The following is a 25,134-nucleotide window of genomic DNA, read 5'->3' on the forward strand; positions in this document are numbered from 1 at the left end:
TTTCCAACTTTTCCACATCACGTTGTACCATTCCACATGTCTCAACATTTACTTAAACTTTACATAAAACATTTTCAACACCAAAATCACAATTTCCTCCACTTCCATATACTTTCCAAAATTTCGAAATTTTCATTACCTCATTTCAGGTTGAGTGCGATGAGTCGGATGTTGAGCCAATGACACTTTTGAAAACTTAGTCAATTATTTATTTTGACACAGGGATACAAACTAAATCAAGACAGAAGAGACTCTTACGTCCAGAGCAGAAAGAAAAAACCTTGGCTCTGATACCACTCTGTCACGCCCGCATTTCCTAAGGATAGGAAGTACGGTGGACCGCGACTAGGGGAGGAATAAAGAAGCGGGGAAGAAAGGGGAAAAACAGGAATATTTGACCCAAAGACATTTGATAAAAGGAAATTCATTTTAAAACCAGGTACTGTAGCGACATTTCTAGAGTTAATGTAAACAGAGTTTAAATGAAAACATTGTTTCGGATTACAAGCAGCGGAAAAAGATCAAGAGACAGATAATGCCGGGTATGACGACACGACATTATCCAAAACAAAGTGAAACGCATTTTGACTTTAACTGCTCAACATCCGTCCTCCCCATCGCCGCTCAACCTGCACATTAAGAAAACAACATGCAGGGCTGAGTACTTATTGCACTCAGTGGACACACGCCAAAATCATAGTTTGTCATGCCATAACAGTGTAACCTTGGGGTTTTAAGTGTAAGAAAATAACCCAAGTACACAAAAATATATTTTCATAAATTCGACTGCGCAGTCATTTTCCGATATTGCCACCCTTATTCCCTCAATCATACACTATCTGATCCAACCATGACAAGGGGCGTGGCCACACCCCAGGTCAACTAGACCGGCCAACTTGCTCTCAGATGGCTCCCGGTCTCGTGTACACTAGCCTGAGGGTTCGCAGCCCAACAGACCCGAATTCGATTAAACATATGTGGTAAACCACTTCAGATAGGTTTCAAAACAAAACAATTGGCAAGACAAACAGTTCACCTCCATAAACATTTCCGGAACAAAGTCCGTATTTAAAGATAACCCACATAAAAGTAGGGTAGAAAAGCCCACCTCGATTGCTTAGCTTTTAAAAAGGTTCCCTTCAACCACACTTTCCTCGTAAAAGATCACCCTTTTGAAAGATAAATTGTATCATGATTAGAGTCAGAAGAGACGAGACTTTAAACGACAATGCATGATTCCTACGTGGACGACTTCAATATCTAGCACGTTACACGTACATACACTTAACAACATGTTACAAAACAAACACACAAAGTCACACGTTCGAAACACACCCCGCATGCAAACGACGTACCCAAAACGCGCACACGACACACGAACACAGCACTCCAAGTCCTGGCATACCCTTACTGTGCAAACGGCTCACTTGGCTCGGAAAAGGTTCGGAAAAACTCGGAAAAAGGATCGGCGTCTCGACATGGCTCGGTGTCTCGGCCGGTGGCTCGGCACCTCGGCCACCTGTTCGGCACCTCGGCCGCTGGCTCGGCACCTCGGCCGCCTGCTCGGCACCTCGGCCGCTGGCTCGGCATCTCGGCCGCCTGCTCGGCCGCTTGGCTCGGCACCTCAGCCGCCTGCTCGGCACCTCGGCCGCTGGCTCGGCATCTCGGCCGCCTGCTCGGCACCTCGGCCGCTGGCTCGGCACCTCGGCCGCTGGCTCGGCATCTCGGCCGCCTGCTCGGCACCTCGGCCGCCTGCTCGGCACCTCGGCCGCCTGCTCGGCACCTCGGCCGCTGGCTCGGCACCTCGGCCGCCTGGCTCGTTCCGTGCACACTCACTTTCCTCCAACTTCCGATTCTCAAACCCTATACAACATTCACACCACACATTCTCGGTCCCAAAACACACCCAGACACCTGGGATCATCCCTTCCAGACTCTCCACAAATCTGCCCTAGGCTGAACCCAACAACTCTCGGCCAACACACACGAAAACTCTCGAACCAAACACTGATTCCTCCGAGCCATCTCTTGGCCAAACACACCCACATACATCACAAAAGCACAACACTCAGAAACCCAACCATTGCACATGAAAACATCTCCCAAAAACACACAACACGCAGAACTGCGCAGTTTACTTGCAGAAATCATAATAAAATCATACGACCTCCAAAGAAGCTGAAATTTACACACCACACAGAAGACACACCAAAGTTTATACAGCTAAAAATTCGTACCAAAAGGAGATCGTTTGCTCAGTCAAAAAGGGGTCGGAACCCACTGTCAGTTATCACCGAAAACATGTTCAACACAAGCACATAGCCACAAATCCTATTCAACATCTAACCCATCCAAAACGTCCTACATGCATGTTTTTCGAATTAAACGAGAGTTGAGGCCTTGTGTTACCTTTCCCGGATAGTTCAACGTAGTGAAAAAGCTTTACTTCCTCTTACGACTCCGATTCACGACGAAGGGGGTATCACCTTGAGGAATCCAAGACGATGATGAGAGGGAGTGAATGAAAAAGATGAGAACCGAGAGGGAGAAGGAGAGAGGGAGCTTACCGGTGTTGAGAGCAATTGCAAGAGAGAAAAGAGAAAAAACCGATGTGGGGAGAGATTGGAAAGGGGATGATGTATCGGTTAAGAGGGAGTGGGGAGGTTGAGAAAGTAGTGGGGAGGGGGAGAGAAACCGAGAGAGAGAGAGAGAGAGAGATCTTAATTTTAATTAGGATTTTTAAAAACATGGCTTAATTAATTATTTAATTACATTTTAATTTGCCTAGGTAGAAAATACCACATCCACAACAATCAAATAAACACAAAATATTTTCCACACCATATTTTAAACACAAAAACATAAAGAAAATTTCATCCTTAATTAAAAGAATAAAATTCCACAAATTTTCGGGTATTACATTGTAGGTTGTTGTACTAATCGAATTGAGTAATCTTTGCTATGTAGTAGAATTGTCCGAGAGAAACATATTTCATTTTCCAAAACAGGTTCCTTTCTGCTTCATATTGTGCCATAGGTTTCATCATCTAAATTTAGTTATTTTGTGGTTTGTAACTTGAATAGCAAAATTATGTATTTCAAACTCATCTCTAATTTGATGATGAATGGAATTTATTTTTTAGAACGTGGACATGCTATGGTTGTTTGAGGATCCTTGTGAATAATTATCCATATTGCATTACCTTATGCTATGGACAAATAACAAAGCATTCAACAACACAATATCATGTCATTGAAACCGTTTACACCATAACAAGCTTAGGGAAAATTTGGTCAATACAAAATGTTTATGAGGGCATATTTGTCAATCAGTGTTGCTATCATGGTTTTGTAGTAGCCCAACCAAAGACCAAATAAGTTATATGATCTGCACTATCAGCCCAAACAAATATCCGATTGAGATATAATACTATCAGCACTATCATGTAAAACCCTATACAACTACCCTATCATACACAATACTCTCATACCAATCAAACGAACAATGCAATAATATCTTACCTCCGTGGATATGCATGGTTAAACCAGAACTACCTATTTTGCTCGGAATCGGAACCTTCAGTTCCAATTTCAAAAGCGACATAAACGGGCTGAAACAGACAAGCTTCTTAGAGCTTTGTAGTGCACGCGATTCATTTCAATATAATCAAACTTTGAAACCGGCTGTTTCGAATGCGAAACTGGTAAAGACAGTAACACACTGCCGTGCAAAACCGGGAAAACAGTAAGATATGGGACCGGCAGTTTCTAACCCGGGGGTACCTCTATCCCTCACTAGAGGGCATGAAATATTCAAAACTCATTTTTACTTCTTGAAATGATGGTTCATTACACACCTCAAAGTCACCCTTGATGGAAATACGGTTAAAGCAGTTAATACAGTTGGCGCTCATACCTTCCTGCTCAAAACTCCAATGCCGTTGTAATTACATTACTTCATCCTACTCAGCCTCATTTTATTCCACCTGGCAAGTCATGTAGCCACATCAGCAACAACATATTTTTTGTTTATATACAAATCACTTATTTTCTTGTATATATATATTTCAGTTTCTTTGTTTCAGCATTTATAATGAAATACATTCAAACATTTGAGCTGCAGAGACATTAAGTTCTTCATTTAAAATGTTTACTGCTTCTGTTTCTTTTCATTCAATCCTCAATCCTGGTCGATCCCATTCGCATATAAGCTTTAACACAGTAGTTTCAGTTTCCGTTATTTGTTTGGCTGTAAATACACAAACTTTCAACATTTTCTAATTTTTCCATGAACTTTATATTTTGAATATGAATACACAAACTTTGGACTTTTATCGTTTTTCCCCTAAACGAAAAATCAAAACAACGTTGTTTTGATTTCCAACCAGTTTCAGTTAGTGTTTTTTTGGTTGGGGGAAAATCATAAAAGTCCAAAGTTAGTGTATTTGTATTCGAAAATAAAGTTTGGGGCAGAACCAAATATTGAAAGCTCATGTATCAAGAGGAAATTAACCCTTTTCGAAATGCATGGATGCACTGAGATACAACAAAACTTTGTGGACAGAGTTAGACAATACAGGCATTAAAGCATAGCAGCAAAACTGAATACGTACGCATATGAAGCAAGTGACAAGCTAATCCTAGCCTTGGTTCATATGCAAAAAAAATCTAGAGAAAGTTCGATTTAGGGTTGTTTTCTATTCAGGATTAACAATAGGTATGATTAATTATCCTTTTGAACATAGCGAGTTATCCTTTAGTAAACAATGGATTAACCTGTATATTTTTATCTATCTAGGCTAATCCTCAATGGTAAGCGTCTCCAATACGTATAGAGAAGGGAAAGCACATTCAAAACATTCAATGACAGCAGGGTTATGGTCTCCAAGTGAACGTATAAAGTTTGGAACTTGTTCTCTAAATATGGGGTTATGATCTCTAAGTGAACGTATAACTTATAAATACGATGATAGTATCTCATTCCTATCATCCGGTCGTACTAAACAAGAATCATAACTTCTCTCTACGGTTTCATACATATCATTTGATAGATGATCAACCCTACTTCCGATTTGTCAATGACACGAACACAAGTATGCTTCTGCTTTCGTTATCATTTGCACTTAACATGTAGTATTTGAATGTGACTAATCACTTTATGGATCTTCACAGAAAAGCAGCTTGCTTGCTTGTAACATTTCCTCCGTGCAATTTTAATGTCGAAAAACAATTTCACGTAGAGAATTGCACGATAAAATTACCCAACAAGAGAATACACATAGAAAAGGAAGTCATGGCTACATCTTCTCCTTTCTAATGACAAGAATGAACATTTTCATCTAGTGTGTAACAGCATGAAATCACCCCGCAATGCATCCAAACACATTAAAAGGAAAAATAGGCCGAGCTAAATGAAAAAAACTCAGAGATGAACAGCTTGAATTCTCACTTATAGATGAGATATTGCTCGTGGGGTTCAGCAAAGACCACACACAATGCTTTTGAGTGATAAAAAGATTCACGGATCTTCATGCAGGTTTAATGTCGAAAAATAATCTCCCATAGTGAATAGCACGATAAAATTGCACAACAAAGGAATACTCTAATGGCAAGAATGAACATTTTCACCATGGAATTACCCCACTCCACAGATGTATTCAAACACATTTAAAACAAAAATATACCAAGCTAAGTAAATACTAACACAGAGTGCTAAAGAATTAAACCTCAGTAGATGATGTCTCCTCAAGTTTCTCAGAAGAGTTCGATTCACTTTCATTTCCTGACTCGATAGCTGCCTTTGTTTCCGGCCTCAAGAATCTCTTGCTCGGTGCTATGCGTAAGTTTCTCCCCATAAACTCCTGAAACACAACAAGCATCAAGATTCACGAACAACTCGGCATTCCTCATTCCAATAAGCCACATTCACTATTTATACCTTTCCTTGCAATGCAACGAGTGCTGCATCAGCCTCTGCCTTAGTGTTGAAAGACACAAAGCCATAACCAGCTGATCGCTTAGGATTATCACGGAATATTACATCAGCAGAAACTGCATTAGCATTGTGAGCATTGAAGAACTCCTTGAGGTCCTTGGCCCTCGCCCGAAACGGCAGAAACGTGACAAACAAATTGTGCACTGGCTTAGGCCGCGGCGGGGAAGAGGGAAGCTTCGGCTTCTTTGGCTTAGCCCAATTAAGCTTCAACACTCTACCCCCATACTCCTACACCCCAAACACAATGACCTCGTTCACAAAACAATGTTTATAATATCAAATCTATCATCACTGACCATTTAGTGATTTTATCATTTCACAATCTTTCAAATTTATCAATGCTATCCCAACTTTTTAAAACTCACCATTTCTTTCATCAGAATTTCACACTAACAATTTGAGTCGTGACATGACTTACTAGATTGATTTTGTTGATTCCATCTCAAGATTTGAAATTTACCAATATTATCCCATTTTTTTCGAACTTATCTATACTATCTCAAAGTTTCGTTGGAATTTCAGTCTAAGAGTCGCGACGCAAAGTGCCCGATTGATTTTATCAGTTCTACCCCAATCTTTGATACTTATCAACTCTACACCAACTCTTTCAACTTATCATTTCTATCCCAATTTTTCCTCGGAATTCAACTCTAAGAGTCATGATATGATGTGCACGAGGATGACCTATTATTTTGCTCCGGAAACTAAGTTGAATAAAAGGATACTTATTTTTTTAAAAACAATCATCTTTAAACTTGATAGGATAAAATTGATAAATTGAAACAGTTATGGCTATAATTCTCACCATTGTTAAATATTGGGATAGAATTGATAAAAGAACTAAAATTCGAGTATATTCAATCACTAAATCAGCATAATATTGGTGAAGGAATGAAATTCTTCTAGGCTTACCGAAGCTTCGAGACCGTTGAAAGCTGCAAGCACTTCATCGGGTGAACCCATAGTTACAAACGCAAGACCTCTATTCCTCTCTTTATTATACATTGAAAACTGAATCAAAACACACACACAAATAAAAAAAAAAGCAAAATTAAGCGAAAATCAGAGCCACAAAACGGATAAATAATTGAATGTGAAATAGAAACGGAAACGCACCTCAATTTCAACAACGGTTCCGTACTGCTCGAAGAGCGGGCGGAGATCGTCCGCGGTGGACGTCCATGGAACATTCTGGACGAGCAACCTCGTTGTGGAAAATTCTTCTTCTGATTCGGCGGCAATTTCCTTCGGCGATTCGGATTGGATAGAAGGTAGGGCACGGAGCGGAGCGTTGAGGAATAGATGGAGATTGGATTTGCGAGGCCTGGCGGCGACGGAGAGAAGGAGGCGGTGGTTGGGTAGCGGGAGATGAGTGTGGGAAGTGGACGGAGGGAAGTAAAGAGCTCGAAATGCGGCGGCCATTGTTGGAGGATTCAATTTGGTGATGGTGGGATTGATTGGAATTTTCACTTGAGTGTTGTAGATGAGTGGGAGAGGGGAAGGATAAGGGAGGGAAGATGAGATGAGATATTTGTTTTGGCGGCGAATTTATGAATAGAGATAATTAAATGAGTAAATTATCTACCAAATAATTTGATTCATCTTATAATTTCGAAAAATAGTACTCCCTCTTTCTCACAAAAGATGTCACACTTATGAGAATTTTAGGAAGTTTTATTTTGTATATTAAGTGACAAGATAAAATACAATATTTATATTATTATCAGTGAAAACTTATTTAAAAAACAGAAATATGATATTTTTAGTGGTATAAACTAAAAAAGAAAATACAACATCTTTTATTTAACGGAGGGATTACGAATTTATTCCTTCATGTATAAACATTGAATAAGATTATATTCGTTCAAAAACATTCGAAGATTAAAAAATGTGAACTATTTCTTCCATCTACTATAAGTTTATAAAATAATATGTTTATTTATCTTTTATCATAAAAGTGAAATAAAAATTAAAATACTTAATAGTATGGCATTACATTTATACAAAACTTCTATCCCGAGTATATGCAATCCACGAGTTAACACAAAAATGGAATTCTGAGTTAATTGAAAGCATAAGAAACACAACAGATCTTCTTTCATTTACAAATCCACCATCAACATCTCGATTTAGTCTACAAAGAACACAGAGAGCAAAAATGAAGATGAAAAATGGCTCGAATTCTCTGGCAGTTCTCGCGACCCACTTAGGTGGTTCAAACGGCCAGACCCGGCCAACTCAGGCCAGTTTTTTTGCCAAAGCTTAACCACAAATGTACAATCACATGTACAACCATCAAACATCATTGCTTCCTCACCAACAAAGTTAGGAATTAGACAAATTCACAATCAAAAAGAGAAATTTCAAGATGAAATCTCTGGATTTACTTCATGTGCAGTTAGATTGGAGTGGTGAGAGTGGCTGTCTCAGCATATTCGCTTCACTTGAATCAATCTTCTTCTCCATTGGGCTACTCATCTTTTGGCTGCATTTTTTCTTCTGCTTTACACCACAAGAAATTAAATGCCATTAGTATATACATGTATATGAACATAATTACATAAATATATAGTAACACACACCAAAACATTACATATACTTTATACCTTTGCAGAAGCAGTGCCTCCACTATAGCATTTCTTCATCAGCCTTTTATTAACCTCGTTCAGGGCGTTGTTTTCTTCAAACAGAGCATTTACCTGAAAGTACAGCCATGTCTGATTATCGCATGAGGACTTATAAAACAGCAATCAACATCAAGTTGTACTGGTTTGCATACCTCATCTTCAGCTTTACGAAGGTTGATCGTTATATGGTCCTTGTCTTCCTCTAGATTTTTCACCTTTGCTGCTAATGCTACGACTTTCTGGGTTAAAGGACTTAAGCTGGATGGAATTTGAACTCCGGTCAGAGTCTGAAACAACATTAATATTCTAACTGAAATCACATTTTCAAAATGAATCCCACCTTGTCCACAATGTCAATAACTCGTTGCAAGCTTCAACTCCAGTATATGCCTCCAAAAAGTTATGTGCGATTGGCAGAATGTCGTCCTTGCCAAACATAGTAGTGAACAGTGAATTAAGTAAACAATGTTCTTCTGTACCGTTGGTAGACTCGCCAACCTTTAGCCAACAAATTAGAGTCATTAGACAATGTGTCAGTTTCAGGAGAATTTCAAGCTTAAATCAATGTAAAGCTGTTTTCATAGTTCAATAGGAAACTCCCTCACAGAGTTGCATAACATAATGTTTATGTCTCACCGAATCACACTTAGAGATAATGATAATACACAAGAGTTAATGATATTTTATAACAAATTCATCAAATGAGAAGCAGCACAATTAATATGAGCATGGAACATGTGTAATTTCCATAGAAATTCAGACCAAACAAGTCCCTTACCACCAACGAAACATAAAGATCTTTAAAATAAAAATGAAGCTGTCTAACAAAACACCTTTGGGACTACAACTATGGACATAAGAACAGAAAGTAAATTATGTATTAGGATAAACTGCTACCTAAAAAAGATGAAATTTCAATTTTGAGTTTGGAACTTCAGTACCATTGAACTGGCCTCCTAAAACAATGAATGAAATGTGCCCAAGAAGGCAAGAAAGAAAGAAAACATCTACCACTTCTGTCAAGTCTAGATGGAGAGAGCAGCTAAAGGACTTTCAAGGGACTCCAGGTAATTTTCTAATAGGTCCTGAGCACAATATGTCAAAGTTATCTGCACTGAGAGTTTATCAACATGAATTTAGTGTAAATGGGCAGATGAAACAATGAAAAATCCCTCAAAACATCACTACATCACATTCTAAATTGCACCTTTCAACTAATAAATTAAGCCTATTTAGTTCATTAAAACCATTACTTTGCCGCGAACATTTTCTAGTAGGGATCCAATAGGCAATGAGTGAAGTAGGCAAGAAACCAGTACAAAATGAGGAAACTTGGGGAGTATAACCAGGAAGAGGTTTAGAGGCAGTGGCAGGTAAATAAAGGTGAGACGTTCCCAGGCTCATAAAGAGGATATCGGAGTTGAAAGGTATAACAAAAATGGACTTAATGCTTATAGCTCACATGGATGGATTATGAATTACTATAAGACTGTAAACTAGGAAAATCTATCTGCAGCAACTCAGAAAAGCTTTTGAAGGGATCCAACTGAATTATTTTTCCGAGCAGTGACATATGAATCCAACACAAATCTATTATCAAGTAATTCGAATTTTAGAACGAATCCACATATCAAAAAAGAAGAATTAAATCAGACGAAAATCAAGAAATTACTAGAATTTTACCAGCTGCGGGGATCGACACTTGTAGGAATGCAACTCTTCCTCCAATATCTTTTTCTCCTCCTCTAAATCACGATTCCGCACCTCAGCTTCCTTGGCTCTCTCGTCTGCCTCGTTCGCAAAATCCATCAAATCTTCACGATCGTGATCGTAGAGCGAGCACTCCTTCTCCCACTTATTGCGCGCCGCCAGCAGATTAGAGCATTCCATCGCCAATTTCTGGTTTTCCTTAACAAATTTCTTCAATGCCACCGCGTTCATGCTCGCCTCAGCCTGAAGAACCGGAAGCAGAAAATAATTAAATTCCCCCAAAAAAATGAAAATTCGAAACTGAAATTCGAGGAGCGGGGGTAGAAGCAGCAAAAACAAACCCTGGATCGTTCGATTGTGTCATCTTTCTCTTTTAGCTTGGATTGGAGAGAGAGATACTGGCGGCGGAGATGAATCTGCGACGCTTCGACCTCGCGAAGTTTAGAAAGAAGTGCGTCGGTGGAAATCGTCAGACCGACGCTGTGATCGGTGGATTCTCGTATGTAATCATCAGCTTCTTGGGGGATTTCCATGGCGATAACAGAAGCTAGGGCTTCGAAATTGGATCTTCAATTACGCGATTTTGGAACTCAGAATTTGAAATGGGAGGGATTTTGTTGTTTCTCAAAATAGCCGTTAGAAAAACTCATATTCTTAAAAATACTCCGTAATAATTATTAATAATAGTAATAATATTAAAGTAGTTTTGATGTTAAAATTAGGTTATTTTGCTCTTAATTCATAGTATTTTTTGGCATGGTTTTGCATATTGGCTTTGAAATACACGTGCTAATTATTGAACTATAGATTTGAATCATTTGACATGATTGACGAATTTTCTGACGAATATCATTCCTGACACGACATGCTAGCAGCAAGGAGTTTAGACATTATTGCATGAGGTGTCGAGTTCGAGCCCTCTTGACATCAGTTGTAATTTCCTCCTATCTATATTATATGAGTTTATTTATAATTTCTCTTGACATCAGTTGTAATTTCCTCCTATCTATAGTATATGAGTTTATTTATAATTTCTTCCCTTATATAGGAGTTAATTTTTTTTAAAAAGCCAAAACAACAGAGTGCTAACAAATTTCATTGCTATCAGTTGTAATCTCCTCCTATCTATAGTATATGAGTTTATTTGTAATTTATCCCTTATATAGGAGTTAATTTTTCTTTAAAAAAAGCCAAAACAACTAAATTTCATTGCTAATACGACATGCTGATTTAAGCCAAAACGACAGAATGTAAACTTGCAGAGCTAAACATGCTAAACTTTGGGTTGACGTTTGTGGAAGAGGGTTGTAGTAACAGATTTTGAAAGTATCATTATCTAGTTGGAAAATCAATCTATCTCACATGTAGGTGGTTGAAGCTCAACTTGATGGACATGTAAAATGCGAAGACCTACTATTGTAATTTGCCAATTACTTATGGTTAATAATTTACTCAATTATTAAGTGTTTAAGTTTGTGGGGTCTGAGTTAGAGGTGGAAAATTTATTTGTAATATGAGTAACTGGACTAAACTGAACAAGACTAACATATTCAATTCGATTCAGATTTTTTGGATTATTGGATCCGATTGATATTTTTTTCTTCAAATTTGAAACCTTTTTTTAAAAAATGATAAATCCGATGTAATGTAATTTATACTCTTGCAGAGTAAATTCTATATGCGGCCCACCGGATCTAAGAAACCAAACTTCAACTGAGACCAAAACAAATAATTAAAGGCAAAATGGAAAAAAAACAGGTCCAATAATATAAACCGATGGCCTATAGTATTCTGTATTTAAAATATCATATGGAGAAATTTTGAATAATTTGTTGTGATGATAGAGAATTTTGTACAATAATCTACATAAAAATATCAAATACTTAATATAATTATCATAAAAACATTTGTTTAGTAATGGCTTAATCGACTTATGGTTTAGTCTCGTGTTTGTCTTTTCTCACACTCTTGTGTCCGCCACTACTCACACTCACACTGGTTGAGAAACAGCAGAACAAAAACAAAATTGTGTCAGTGATAAATGTATCTTAAAAATGAGATGTGTCGTATATATGGGACTATTTGAAAAAAAATACATGCCATGAATAATGAAACGAATGATGTGGAGTAACAAAACTAGGATTATATACTATATATATAAATTGCCATTTTAAAATTTTTGACAAATAAATCATCTTAGAATTTCCAAACTAAGAGAAGAGACTATTATGATTTATTTCACTATTTGGGACTTTCAAGACGTATGTAATCGTACATTATACCTTGAAATGGACCAGTCGCATTTGCTTGGGTCAAATAAATAGTGTTAATTCCTTGAATAAATAAATTGGCTGATATTTCCACATTAAATAGCCAATAAAGGCCATGGATTCCATGTCTTGCAATTGCGTTGTCCTTCCCTATTAATCCAGTCGTAAATAATGCTGGATTTTGGTCGGGAATATTTATTCGTACCTTAAGAAATTACGATTAAAGACACAAATTAATTAAAAATATATATAAATAAAACAAACTTAATAATGAAATTTTATAATTAAAATGGTACCTGTAATTCAGCTTGAGCTGCAGATGCAAGTGACAATCTCAAGTAGTATTTTTCATTTGGTTCGACGGCTTCGAGTTTGAACTTGATTTGCCATGTTGTTGCTTTATATGAATTCAAGTATTTTCTATTAATTTCGAATGAAAAGAAAAATAGTTATTTTTCAAAATAAAATGGAAAATCATATATTTATATTTTGAAAGGTTAGTTTTTAATTAAAAAATAAATACCGAGGGCCAAAATTAGCAGAGCGAAACAGATCAAAATAGAAATAACAAAAAAAAAATAACAACGAAATTATTTTAAGAAGGTTATTAAATTTCAGATTTAATTAACCATAATCTTTTATAGTTATACTTATGCATTATCAAAGTTCATATTTAATTAAACTCTGCAAATTTAATTTGCTTATTAATTATCATATTTTTATGGTTTTTTATCGCTTATTTTTATGATAAAATTTGCAGCCAAAGAGCATGCACGCTATTTATATGTATGTTTGCACGTGCATGCACACGTTCGTACCTGGTGACGTGGGCGAAGAACCAATCCGTTGTGTAATTGCTCTCACCAATTGTATAGACTAAATCGCTATTGGGATATAATTCCCCATACCTCTCCCATAATCCATATTGTCTGAACCTTCAAAATAGTAATCACAATTTAATCGTCTTAGTTTATTAGGGATGCAAACATTTTTTTTATGTATTATGAAACGCTCAACAAAAAATATGGTGTGCAACACTGTAGTAGTACAACATCAACTCTAAAACAAAACAAGCAACACTGTAGTAGTGCAACACCCGTTCTAAAATAACACAAAGTGTGCGTATCGTCAAAAGCAAACACACTATCCAAAACCAATACAAAAGCAAGAAAGCATAACAAACAACAAACATCTTACAAACATCTTGGCATAAAACATCAATCATAAAACACACGAGAAAGTATCTACCAACCTAGCAAACTAAAAGAAATAAAATGCCACAAAGACAAAACATACAAAAATAAGTAGAGAAAGTACACAAATGACTGAATAACCACACACCAAGAAACAAAAAACTCACGTGAAAGTAAACAACAACCAAACCAGAAAGAGGCACAATAGAAGTTAATAAAAAAGAGAGCAAAAAAGCCTCTAAAAAATAAATGAAAATAATAACCTATCAGGATGATTAACATAAAGTTTGTTGATGTATTTAGGATTAGGGTCGGGAACGTAAAACTGTTGAGCAGTTCGATCCGGGATGCCAATTTCCCATAGGGTCGGTCCATTCCTCGTTGGTTCGTAGACTATTTTGCCCACATCAATGTTGCATCCTACATCATTCTCGAAAAAAATCAGATATGACAGATTTAGACCTATAAAAGCGTTGTATTTGAACCTGAAACCTTTGTCTTGAGCATTTACCACTCGACCACTACGCTAACACACACTTATATTCCTTTTTATTAATCAAAGTGATTAGTGAGAAGAAATAATGGATCAATTTATGGACCTGAGGTTATGATAATGTTGTGATCATGCTTAAAATCTCCAATGAATCCTGGCATCCATGCATACAGACTGTACTCTCCAATTCTGATGTTGTTGATGCTAAAATGACCTTCTTCATCTGCTCTACTCCAAAATTGATAACCCTGAAAATTCTTACCAAAGTTTTAACTTGTGTCACTGATACAGTTAAAGAGTGGAGAACGTATAAGAGGGGAGAAAGAGAAGTGATATGGCCGACTAAGTAGCAACAGCAAGAGAGAAGATTTCAAATTAATTTGTTAGCATCAATTTCTCAGGTTGTTAGGTTGTTAAGTTAGTTCCTATTTTCTTGTATTTTGAATTTCAAGTAGCTGAGATAGAAGTCTATAAATAGAGAGAACGGGCAGAGAGAATGCATCTCTGGACGTGATCACAATTGGACGACTTTTGTCGTAGGGCCTCCTCGCGAGGATTGTTTTCTAGTTCTTCCATATTTCCAGCAATAATAATCTCCGTTCCTTTTCCTTTATTCCAGTATATTCAGCACATCTCGTGCTTCTTTGTGTGGGTAGTCTTTACTCCGTAACAATTGGTGCGGTGAACGATGGTTAACTCTAGGGGCGATTCACGCCTAGACGGTGTGGAGAAGGCTATCGACAACCTCAACGCCCATGCCCAACAGACTGATGATAGGGTCTTGGCGTTGGAATCCAAACTCGATTCCATGATAACCGAGATGCGCGCGGGTTTTGCGTCCCTCACTCCAGGTTCCAAAATACCCCCGGAGGCCGACGCAGCCTCTGAAAATCTGGAGTCCAATTCAGTGGCTGGGGGGTACAAACCACAGTCACCCATGCCGACTTTCGACGGGACAGATGCCCTCGCATGGTTGGCCAGGGCAGAGCAGTACTTCCTAATCTCGGAAACACCAACCGAGAAACGGGTAGGCGTAGCAATGGTAGCCTTGGCAGGCCGGGCCCTTCCATGGTACCAGTTATTGCGTCAACGAGTTCCAAACCTCTCGTGGACTCGATTTGCGCGGGAGTTGATGAAGCGATTTGGTGGAAACGGGGCGTTGGATGAATATGAAGCGTTCGCTGCGGTTCGTCACACCGGCTCTCTAGCTGACTACGTCGCGGCGTTCGAGGCACGCCTCGCGCAGGTTCCGGATATCGCTTCCCATCAGTATCTCGGGTTCTTTATGGCAGCCCTTCGCCCGGAGGTACGCCTCCAGATGAAAGCAGCAAAGATCACCACCTACGAGGACGCGGTTGAACTAGCCCTCGATATTGACCTGATGGCTACGACCCACTCCCCTAAACCACCAGTTGGTCAATCATTCACGCCGGCGGCCATGTCGCCCGCCCAATCATCCCGGCCGGGTGCCAGGGGTCCTTCCACGGCGACCTCCCACTTATCATCGACAGCCTCTTCTCGACCGGGGAACCAACGCTTTCGAAGCATGTCACAAGAGGAGTATAGGAAACATATCGCGGCAGGTACATGTTTCAGATGCGGGCTGAAATTCGGGCCGACTCATCGGTGTCCGCCCAAAACTCTCAATGTGCTGGTCTGCGAGAATGACGACGAGGTTTTCGCGGAGGAGGAATTCGAGGGGGCTGCTGAGGACGTCGAGCTGCAGATCTCGGAATTATCGCTGAATGGTCTGGACACGTCAAAAACGATGAAGCTATTTGGAGAAATTGATTCACATAGGATCAAAGTCATGGTGGATAGTGGAGCTAGTCATTGCTTTATCTCAGAGCAATTGGCAATACAACTACAGTTACCAATCACGCCAACCAAGCCCTACTCTGTAATATTGGGCGATGGAACGTCACGTCAAGCCGCGGGGCTCTGCCGGAGGGTGCCCTTGGTTTTGGACAGGGAGAGCTTTGCGGTATCATGTTATGTGTTTCCTCTCCGCAACATCGACGTCATCCTAGGGGTATCATGGCTCGAAACCCTGGGGTATGTCTTGGCAAATTGGCAGCACTCCTCGATGGATTTCTCGGTCGAGGGTCGACCCGTGTCTATCAAAGGCGACCCGACCCTTATGCGGCGCGCGTGCTCAACACAGGACCTACGCTCCCTGGAGGACGGGGATTGCTGCTGGTTCCTTCGATCAGTGGAAAAGGAGTCAACGGCGGTCTCTTTGGCATAGGCACAGACCTGTCACAGGCTGCACGCTCCCAGCTACTACAACTCTTAACCGCTTTTCCAGCAGTCACCGATTCAGCCGGGGGTCTGCCACCGAGTCGCAGCATCGACCATCAAATTCCGCTCCTACCAGGTACAGAGCCGGTCTCGGTTCGACCTTACCGCTATAACCACGCACAGAAGGATGAAATGGAGAAGCTAGTAGCAGAAATGCTGGCTTCCGGAGTGATCCAGCCAAGTACCAGCCCCTACTCCAGCCCGGTCCTACTTGTACGAAAGAAAGACGGTTCGTGGCGTTTCTGCGTCGATTACAGGGAATTGAACAAGCGGACGGTCCCCGATAAGTACCCCATTCCGGTCATTCAGGAGCTCCTCGACGAATTACATGGCGCGAGATGGTTCAGCAAGATTGACTTGAAGTCAGGATACCACCAAATTCGAGTGGCTGCCAAGGACGTTCACAAGACCGCATTTCGCACGCATTCAGGCCATTATGAGTTTTTGGTGATGCCGTTCGGCCTCACCAACGCCCCGGCCACATTTCAAGGCTTGATGAATGACATTTTCCGGCCAGCCTTGCGAAAGTTCGTCCTAGTTTTCTTTGACGATATCCTCATTTATAGCACATCTTGGGAGGCACATCTGCAGCATCTTCAACATGTTTTTCAGGCCCTCCACGCCCACTCCCTCGTGGTCAATCCCAAGAAATGTTTGCTGGGACACCATAGTGTGGAATACCTTGGTCATATCGTGTCCTACGAAGGGGTGAAGATGGACCCAGCGAAGGTTTCTGCCGTGCTACGGTGGCCGACGCCCTCGAACTTGAAAGGTGTCAGGGGTTTCCTCGGTTTAACCGGCTACTACCGCCGTTTCATTCGTGATTATGGCAAGATAGCAGCCCCTCTCACCGCCCTTCTACAGAAGCCGATAGACCCAACCGCCAAACGGGCCTGGACATGGCCAACCGACGCAGCCGCCGCATTCGAATCTCTTAAGGAAGCACTGACGTCGGCACCTCTACTCCGTACGCCAGATTTTACTAAAGATTTCGTTATCGAATGTGACGCCTCGGGTCGGGGACTGGGCGCGGTCCTAATGCAAGAGCGCCAACCGGTTGCCTACTTCAGCAAAACACTGTCCCCCCGATGGCTCGCAAAGTCGGCCTACGAGAAAGAGCTGATGGCCCTAGTTTTATCAATCCATCATTGGCGCCCCTACCTACTCGGCCGCCGCTTTGTCGTCCACACGGATCAACGGAGCCTACGTCAACTCTTGGCCCACCCATTGGCTACTCCGGCTCAACAGAACTGGGCTGCGAAACTGTTGGGCTACGATTTTAAGATCGTTTACAAGGAAGGCCGCCTCAATAAAGCTGCCGACGCTCTCTCCCGTCGCGATGAAACAACACTACAACTCGCAGCTGTGTCGAGACCATCCTGGCCGGAATGGTCCACCGTCCAATCCACCATTCCCGCCGACCCGACTCTGGCTAGAATCAAAGCTGACTTGGAGGCAGGGCGTCCTTCATCTCTCCACTACGAGCTGATTCACGGGACTCTTTTCTACAAGGGACGGATCGTGGTGCCTCCACAATCACCATGGATTCAGAAATTGATTGCCGAGTTTCACACCACACCAACCGGGGGCCACTCCGGGGCCTATCGCACTTACCGCCGGCTCGCATCGAACGTGTATTGGCCTGGGATGATGCGGCAGGTCACTGCCTTTGTTGCGGCATGCGCAATCTGCCAGCGACACAAGTCCGACACCAAAGCGCCGGCGGGTCTCTTACAACCCTTGCCAATCCCGGAACGAGTTTGGGAGGATATAAGCATGGATTTCATCTCCGGACTACCTAAGGCGGGGGGGTTCGACTGCATCTTCGTTGTCGTCGACCGTTTATCCAAATATGCACACTTCATGGGCTTGAGGCACCCATTTTCGGCTCGACAAGTGGCTGATACATTCACAAGGGAAGTTGTACGCCTCCATGGCATCCCTCGTTCCATCGTGTCGGATCGAGATCCGCTTTTCTTGAGCTCCTTCTGGAGAGAGCTTTTCCGCGCGATGGGAACTAAGCTGAAGATGAGCTCGGCATACCACCCCGAAACTGATGGCCAAATGGAGGTACTAAATCGGTGCCTGCAAACTTACCTCCGTTGTTTCTCATCAGATAGACCGAAGCAATGGCACAAGTGGCTATCTTGGGCTGAATTCTGCTATAACACGAGTGCCCATTCTTCCGCGGGAACGACGCCTTTCGAGGTGGTTTACGGCCGACCGCCCCCGACCATCCATGATTTCCTACCCGGTGAAATCAGAGCTCAGGCGGTTGTCGACACACTCCAAGCTCGCAACGACGCCCTGGAACTCCTGCGCCACCACCTTCAACGCGCTCAAAATCGGATGATTGTCGCGGCTAACAAGCGCCGTCGCGATGTTCACTTCAACATCGGCGACATGGTCTACCTGAAATTTCGACCGCACCGCCAGTCCACACTCTTTACTGTGCGAAATAGGAAGCTAGCACCGCGCTACTTCGGCCCATTCCGGATCAGGGCACGCATTGGCGGCTCTGCGTACCGTTTGGAGCTCCCCACCTCCGCTCGAATTCACCCGGTTTTCCATGTCTCCTTGTTGAAACGAGCCATTGGGGAAGAAACAGCTGAACCAACGTTGCCGGAGGGACTGACCGATTACGAACCCCCAATCTTACCGGAGCGGGTCCTGGACAGACGGGTGTTGGACCAAGACGGAGAGCAGGTAAAGCAGGTCCTGCTAAAATGGGATGGGCTAGACATTGAGGAGGCGACTTGGATGGATGAAGCTGATGTTTGTGGGCAGTTTCCTTTTTTCAGCCTTGAGGACAAGGCTGTTTTGACGGATGGGCCAGTTGATACAGTTAAAGAGTGGAGAACGTATAAGAGGGGAGAAAGAGAAGTGATATGGCCGACTAAGTAGCAACAGCAAGAGAGAAGATTTCAAATTAATTTGTTAGCATCAATTTCTCAGGTTGTTAGGTTGTTAAGTTAGTTCCTATTTTCTTGTATTTTGAATTTCAAGTAGCTGAGATAGAAGTCTATAAATAGAGAGAACGGGCAGAGAGAATGCATCTCTGGACGTGATCACAATTGGACGACTTTTGTCGTAGGGCCTCCTCGCGAGGATTGTTTTCTAGTTCTTCCATATTTCCAGCAATAATAATCTCCGTTCCTTTTCCTTTATTCCAGTATATTCAGCACATCTCGTGCTTCTTTGTGTGGGTAGTCTTTACTCCGTAACAGTCACCTTTTTTTATAAGTATAGACTCATACACACGCTTACATCTGCACACTGGGGTGATTCAAATCCCCGACTTATTAGTGGAGGAGAAATGTCTTTACTAACTCTTACGAACTTTAGTAAAAGGAAACATGTTTGACATCAATTATGTATGCCAAGAGAAGTGAAGTTTACATACCAAATGAGTAATCTCTCTTTGATAGATTAGTTTTTCGAAATGAGTTCTCATGTTTGATCTATAATGTTGGTGCTTTTATTGAGAGACCAACGGCTCAGATCAGAGTGGTGGCCTTGTCCTATATTGATTATGTAAGGTAACAAAGTGGGGTTTGGTTCGGTGTATAAGGCAACATATGTGAAGCTTATATATATACTCTTGATATTCTAGTATTTTGGAATGCATTCTTTTGATTGGTCTGTAACATAAACTATGTTGCGCTTCGTTGTCATCTATTTTTTAGCGTTTATATTCAAATGTAGCATATTATAATTCACTAGACAAACTAAATATAATGGTTCCAATTAATTAGAATTATGAGTAAATCACACCTTGCCTTCTGTTTGCCATGACCCAACTTCTCCTGGTGGAGCCAACCCAATGTAAGCACCATTTCCCACCACATAATCATTACTCATGTACCTATACATGAAATTTAATATGAAACCATCTTTTATACGTATATTAGTGCATGCATGATGCTTGGAGGATACGTGTTAATTTGATTGTGAAACTACTTTACAATTCAATTTACCAAAAAAATCACAAGTACGGTGGCAAATCCGGAATTTGATATATTAAATTTTACATATAATTAAATATTTTCACCCGCGTCACACATTTCATAGATACAATACTGAAGCGAAAAAGAAATTTTCGCAAAATCGATTATTGCATAATGGTATTATATATATGTACCTGTCTTTAATTAGCAATGTGCCGCTAACATTACCCCTTTGCGCTGATTTTGGGAAGTCCTCCGACGCTGGGAAATTGTAAGGCCAACTCTCAATTTGTTCCAATGCCTATTCCATTTCTATTATTAAACTATTTGATTTTGTCCCATCGTTTAAGTACAATGTCACAACTCTAGAGTGATTGTAAAATGAGTACCTAAAGTTTTAACTTTGGTTTAAAGATTTTCGACAAACAATTTTCATATGAAATTTGCAGTGTATTTTAACGGCTCCTTCAAACTTCAAGGGTGATTTGGTCTACAATTTTTTTGTGGGACATTTTGAAATCAAAATTGAAATATTGTATACTTCAAGGTCGTTTACAACGACCACAAATAGCCTGATCGAACAGGTCGAACAGAAGCTCAAAGACAATAGAAATACGAGCCAATGAAACAAAACATATCTCAATATTGACACAAGCATCATAAGACAACCTGAATAAAAACGTACAGCTAGGAAACACAAATCTAACTAGAAACAAAAAGACAATCACACACACACACCAACAAGAGCCAACAACGACGATGAAAAGGGCACGAAAGAATACGGGACAAAAGACCAACTAGCAATCACCCTTAGGTTGGGACGTTTTCAAATAAAACGCTAAAAAAATCGAATATTCATCCTAAAACTTATAACTAGAAAAAATAAAATAAAACTGATTTTTCTAACCTGTTGTTTGGCATCTTCCCAAAGAGAAAGAAGGTCTTCTTCTTCTCCTTCAACTTGTGGTTTAGTAGAATTAAGATAAATGAAAACTGGACCAAAAACTTTCTTCCATGCCTCTCCTTCTCCAAATTTTACCACTAAATCTTCACCCCCATAGTGTGCACTAACAAACATCTGATCATCAAAATATAACACACACAAAAAAAAAACACATCATTTTAATTGAATTAATTCTATAGTTTAGTTATTGCAATATTTATAAATTAATAGAGTGTTAGTTAAATAATGGTAATTACTTACAGCAAGAGTGGTGGGACCAACATGAGAAGTGAGGTCCTGTTTGGTAGAGCCTCCTGTTCTGAATTCATTGCTAGGCATTATTTGCCAAAAACCCACACCATCATCCATGCTAATCCACCCATGGACCTTCACTTCTTCGTTGTCGCCCGAGTACTGATACTTGTCGTCCACCTTCATAAACGTCGTCGCGTTGATCAGTTTCAAGTTTTTTAGTTTATAGTTGAACGATTTTTGTTTACTGATGTTATCAATTTATCCAATATTTGAATTTGTGAAATTTATGATAATATTTAGTGATTATATTGATTATATCTCAATTTTTTTTAATTTATCATGGTTTTATTCCCATCTTTCTAGTTTGTACAATTTGTAGTTAAATTAACATTTAGACTAAAAATAAAGTATACAATTTATTTTTCAAATAAAAATAGTAGGTAGAGATAAAAATTATGACTTAATCATTATAATTAATGTCATAAAGTAGTAACTAATCTAACCTCTCCTTTGAACTGAGGCTCGATCGGGTCGACAAGTAGTACCGCTTCGGGATAATCCAACGGCTGTCCTCGTCCCGGTAGCCTGTCATCCGGCAACGGCATGTATCTCTGCCTGTTGTCTGCCATTGCCATATACCTAAACCTGTCCATTTCATTCGATTCGACCACAAGGTAAATGAAAAACCATTATTTAAAATTAACACGAACAAATAAACTCGATTTCTTAACTTGTCTTTCCTCAGCTTGAACGCGATTCTTGTCTCGTCAAGGTTGAAGCCGGGCCAACCCTCCAACCGTTCGTACACCGCGTACGAATACAGCCCTGAAGAGCCACGAAGCAGTACAAACCTGCAAAGTTATTTCCAAGTTACAAATGATAAATTTTCATTTGATTATAATAATACATGAATATATTTAATACACGAGTTTTGAATTTATATTGAATTAAATTAATGTACCTTTTGTCTATGTTTAATGGGGGTAACTTTCCCTGAAGGGATGCATCCCATTTTCTTGAGAATGATAACTCTATTTGCTCCTCTGATTCCACAACAACTTCAAATTTTTTTGCTTGAATTCTGTTTTTTTTTCCAAAAGTTAATTTTATTTGCATGCATCATGTATATATAATTAGATGAATTTTTCTATTAATTTTTTTATGGACACAGAAATATTTTTTTAAATATGCATGCCTATCAAATGTCCCTGTAGTTCCAGTGCTTCCTGGTTGACTCCAAACAAAGTCCCAATACCTGAAATAAGAAATTTACTATGATGAAAAATTCTAAAATTGAAAATTAAAAATACTTAAATTAGAGAAAATAAATTGAAAATACCCTCTGTTGGATTCATCATTGGATGTTTCTAGCACATTGTCAATGTGATTGTATTTGATTGCAGTCACAATTCCATCTGGTTTCGATAGTGTGACTCTAATGATGCCATTATCCATCACCACCTTCATTCAAAAATCAAATATTGTCTATGAATTAATTTAGTAATCCATTACTCATCTTAATTATATTGAACCAAATATGACTTGATTTCCCAACTCAAATAAAAATTATGACATGATTTTGTAAGTGCATATATATGTATATATATGCAATGGCGGATCCAAGTGGAGTCGGGGGTCGACCGACACAGTATTGGTTGTGTTCGACCCGCTAGTTCCATTTTTTGAATCCACTGTTGTAAATATATATGGATGTGTGTGAAACTTACTTGGCGTTCTCGAATATGTAACCGTAGTTTTGCATTTGACATTGTTGTGTACGAAAATCACGAATGAAATGTTGTGAGTTTATTTAATTGTAGTCATCTTATATAGTACTAGCCAATATGTTGAATTTGGGCCGAATTCTAACTTTTAAGCTAACGTAAAGCAAATGAAAAGAAATCAAGATTTTTGCTTTTTTAAATAATAGTCTTTGTTAGATTGAATGTATGATGCTTAAGTTCTTAACGACGTTTGAAATTAGGTATTAATTAAGTAAATTGATGCATATTTGGGTATTGAATAATTTTTACTCTTGGAAGGGAGAAATAGGTGTCAAAGAAGTATTGAGGGGAAAGAGATTGGTGCAAAAGCAATGACTAATGTTGGACATTACTTGAACTAAAAAATAAGAAATCGTGCTTTTTTGGTTGGTGTGAAGTATGCGTAACAAATTGAGCATTAACTTTTTATGTGATTCGTAAAGTTAATAATGATTTTAGAAGTATTGGAATGAAAATAAGTATATAAACGTTAAAAAGTTAATATGGTTGTAATATCCGAGATCTGGTGGTTTTTGGTTCTTTAAATTAATGAATGTCTTATGTGTTGTGCTTAATATATGGTGTGGAAATATTAATTGCTTTACACTATTGTTGCGGATGGGGTGTTTTTACCTAGCATTAAAAGTGATTAACTAATTAAGCTAGAATTAAAATCCTAAATAACGAATTAAATCCCTCCCTCCCTAATTCTCTCGTCTTTTCAAAAAAAAACCCCTCCCCCTCTCCCCACTAATTTCTCAACCTCCCCCACTCCCTCTTAACCGATTCTTTTCCCCTTTTCCAATCTCTTTCCCTCTTCGGTCTCTCTCATTCTCTCGCTCGCTCTCTCTCTCGCAAAGTTACTCTATCTCTGGTAAGTCTCCCTTCTTCTCCCTCTCGGTTTTTACCTTCCCTCTTACTCCCTCTCATTGATTCCTGATTTCATTAAGGTAGCAAACTCTCGCGTACCGTTTTGAAATCGGAGTAGGGAAGCTTTGACCTACGTTTCGAACTATTCGGAGAAAGGTAACCCCTAACCCTTGTTAATTTCGAAACCTCATGCATATAGGACGTTTTGGAGGGTTTAGGTGCTGAATAGGTTGTGAGATGATGTGTCTGTGTGAAGCATGTCTTTGTTGGTAACTGACAGTGGGTTCCGACCCCTTTTTGACTGAGCAAACGATCTCCTTTCGGTACAAATTTTTAACTGTATAATCTTGGATGTGTTTTCTGTGTGGTGTGTAATTTTCAGCCCCTTTGGATGTCGTATGATTTTATTATGATTTTTGCAAGTAATCTGCGCAGCTTCGCGAGTTGTATGTTTTTGGGAGATGTTTTCTTGTGCTTTTGGCGTGTTTCTGAATGCTATGTTTTTGTGAAGTATGTGGGCGTGTTTGGCCAAGAGATGACTCGGGGAATCTGTGTTTGGCTCAAGGGTTTTGTGTGGGTTGGCCGAGAGATCTAGGGTCCGGCCTAGGGCAGGCTGGTGGGAAGTTTTGAAGGGATGATCCCAGGTGTTTGGGTGTGTTTTGGGACGTAGAATGCGTGGTGGGAATGTCGTATAGGGTTTGAGAATCGGAAGTTGAAGGAAAGTGAGTGTACACGGGACCGCGCCAGGCGCCGCACCACAGCTGAGA

General features: G+C 40.0%; 3 protein-coding genes across 5 annotated transcripts; all 3 read right to left on the minus strand.

Moving 5' to 3' along the window:
- Positions 1-459: 459 nt before the first annotated feature.
- LOC121756911 (33 kDa ribonucleoprotein, chloroplastic-like) lies at positions 460-7,529 on the minus strand. Of its 2 annotated transcripts, XR_006041126.1 has the most exons (6): positions 7,112-7,529; positions 6,908-7,006; positions 5,939-6,223; positions 5,727-5,861; positions 3,917-3,986; positions 460-629 (listed from the first exon to the last, which is right to left on the minus strand). XR_006041126.1 is itself a non-coding variant. In XM_042152341.1 (5 exons), exons 1-5 carry the CDS (start codon positions 7,415-7,417, stop codon positions 3,978-3,980), a joined length of 834 nt encoding a protein of 277 aa, XP_042008275.1. In that variant the 5' UTR covers positions 7,418-7,529; the 3' UTR covers positions 3,811-3,977. The 2 variants fall into 2 exon arrangements, 1 of the variants encoding a protein (XP_042008275.1); XM_042152341.1 differs by lacking the exon at positions 460-629 and having other exon boundaries at positions 3,811-3,986.
- A 557-nt stretch (positions 7,530-8,086) lies between these two features.
- LOC121758315 (centlein-like) lies at positions 8,087-10,935 on the minus strand. Its single transcript, XM_042153734.1, has 6 exons — positions 10,674-10,935; positions 10,306-10,575; positions 8,963-9,120; positions 8,775-8,880; positions 8,602-8,694; positions 8,087-8,494 (listed from the first exon to the last, which is right to left on the minus strand). Exons 1-6 carry the CDS (start codon positions 10,863-10,865, stop codon positions 8,384-8,386), a joined length of 930 nt encoding a protein of 309 aa, XP_042009668.1. The 5' UTR covers positions 10,866-10,935; the 3' UTR covers positions 8,087-8,383.
- Positions 10,936-12,197: 1,262 nt separating this feature from the next.
- LOC121758951 (rhamnogalacturonate lyase-like) lies at positions 12,198-23,517 on the minus strand. 2 transcript variants are annotated; one of them, XM_042154411.1, is made up of 16 exons: positions 23,462-23,517; positions 23,074-23,195; positions 22,930-22,989; positions 22,696-22,815; positions 22,466-22,585; positions 22,238-22,379; positions 21,741-21,911; positions 21,444-21,614; positions 20,731-20,837; positions 20,364-20,454; positions 14,395-14,536; positions 14,059-14,215; positions 13,421-13,537; positions 12,899-13,022; positions 12,615-12,807; positions 12,198-12,327 (listed from the first exon to the last, which is right to left on the minus strand). In XM_042154411.1, exons 1-16 carry the CDS (start codon positions 23,501-23,503, stop codon positions 12,323-12,325), a joined length of 1,884 nt encoding a protein of 627 aa, XP_042010345.1. In that variant the 5' UTR covers positions 23,504-23,517; the 3' UTR covers positions 12,198-12,322. The 2 variants fall into 2 exon arrangements, with proteins under 2 accessions (XP_042010345.1, XP_042010343.1); XM_042154409.1 differs by lacking the exon at positions 12,198-12,327 and having other exon boundaries at positions 12,504-12,807.
- Positions 23,518-25,134: the final 1,617 nt, after the last annotated feature.

This window comes from Salvia splendens, chromosome 12 (assembly GCF_004379255.2).
Source record: "Salvia splendens isolate huo1 chromosome 12, SspV2, whole genome shotgun sequence".
Taxonomy (NCBI): Eukaryota; Viridiplantae; Streptophyta; class Magnoliopsida; order Lamiales; family Lamiaceae; genus Salvia; species Salvia splendens.

Coding starts and splice junctions, on each gene's coding strand:
- LOC121758951 (XM_042154409.1), bottom strand. CDS start 23,503: ATGTCAAATGCAAAACTACGGTTACATATTCGAGAACGCCAA. Junction 21,912..22,237: donor AGCCTCAGTTCAAAGGAGAG/GTTAGATTAGTT, acceptor ACGTTTATGAAG/GTGGACGACAAGTATCAGTA. Junction 12,808..12,898: donor CAGCTCAAGCTGAATTACAG/GTACCATTTTAA, acceptor TAATTTCTTAAG/GTACGAATAAATATTCCCGA.
- LOC121758315 (XM_042153734.1), bottom strand. CDS start 10,865: ATGGAAATCCCCCAAGAAGCTGATGATTACATACGAGAATCCACCGAT. Junction 10,576..10,673: donor ACACAATCGAACGATCCAGG/GTTTGTTTTTGC, acceptor CCGGTTCTTCAG/GCTGAGGCGAGCATGAACGC. Junction 9,121..10,305: donor AGTGTCGATCCCCGCAGCTG/GTAAAATTCTAG, acceptor TGTTGGCTAAAG/GTTGGCGAGTCTACCAACGG.
- LOC121756911 (XM_042152341.1), bottom strand. CDS start 7,417: ATGGCCGCCGCATTTCGAGCTCTTTACTTCCCTCCGTCCACTTCCCAC. Junction 7,007..7,111: donor GAACCGTTGTTGAAATTGAG/GTGCGTTTCCGT, acceptor GTTTTGATTCAG/TTTTCAATGTATAATAAAGA. Junction 6,224..6,907: donor TCAACGGTCTCGAAGCTTCG/GTAAGCCTAGAA, acceptor TTTGGGGTGTAG/GAGTATGGGGGTAGAGTGTT.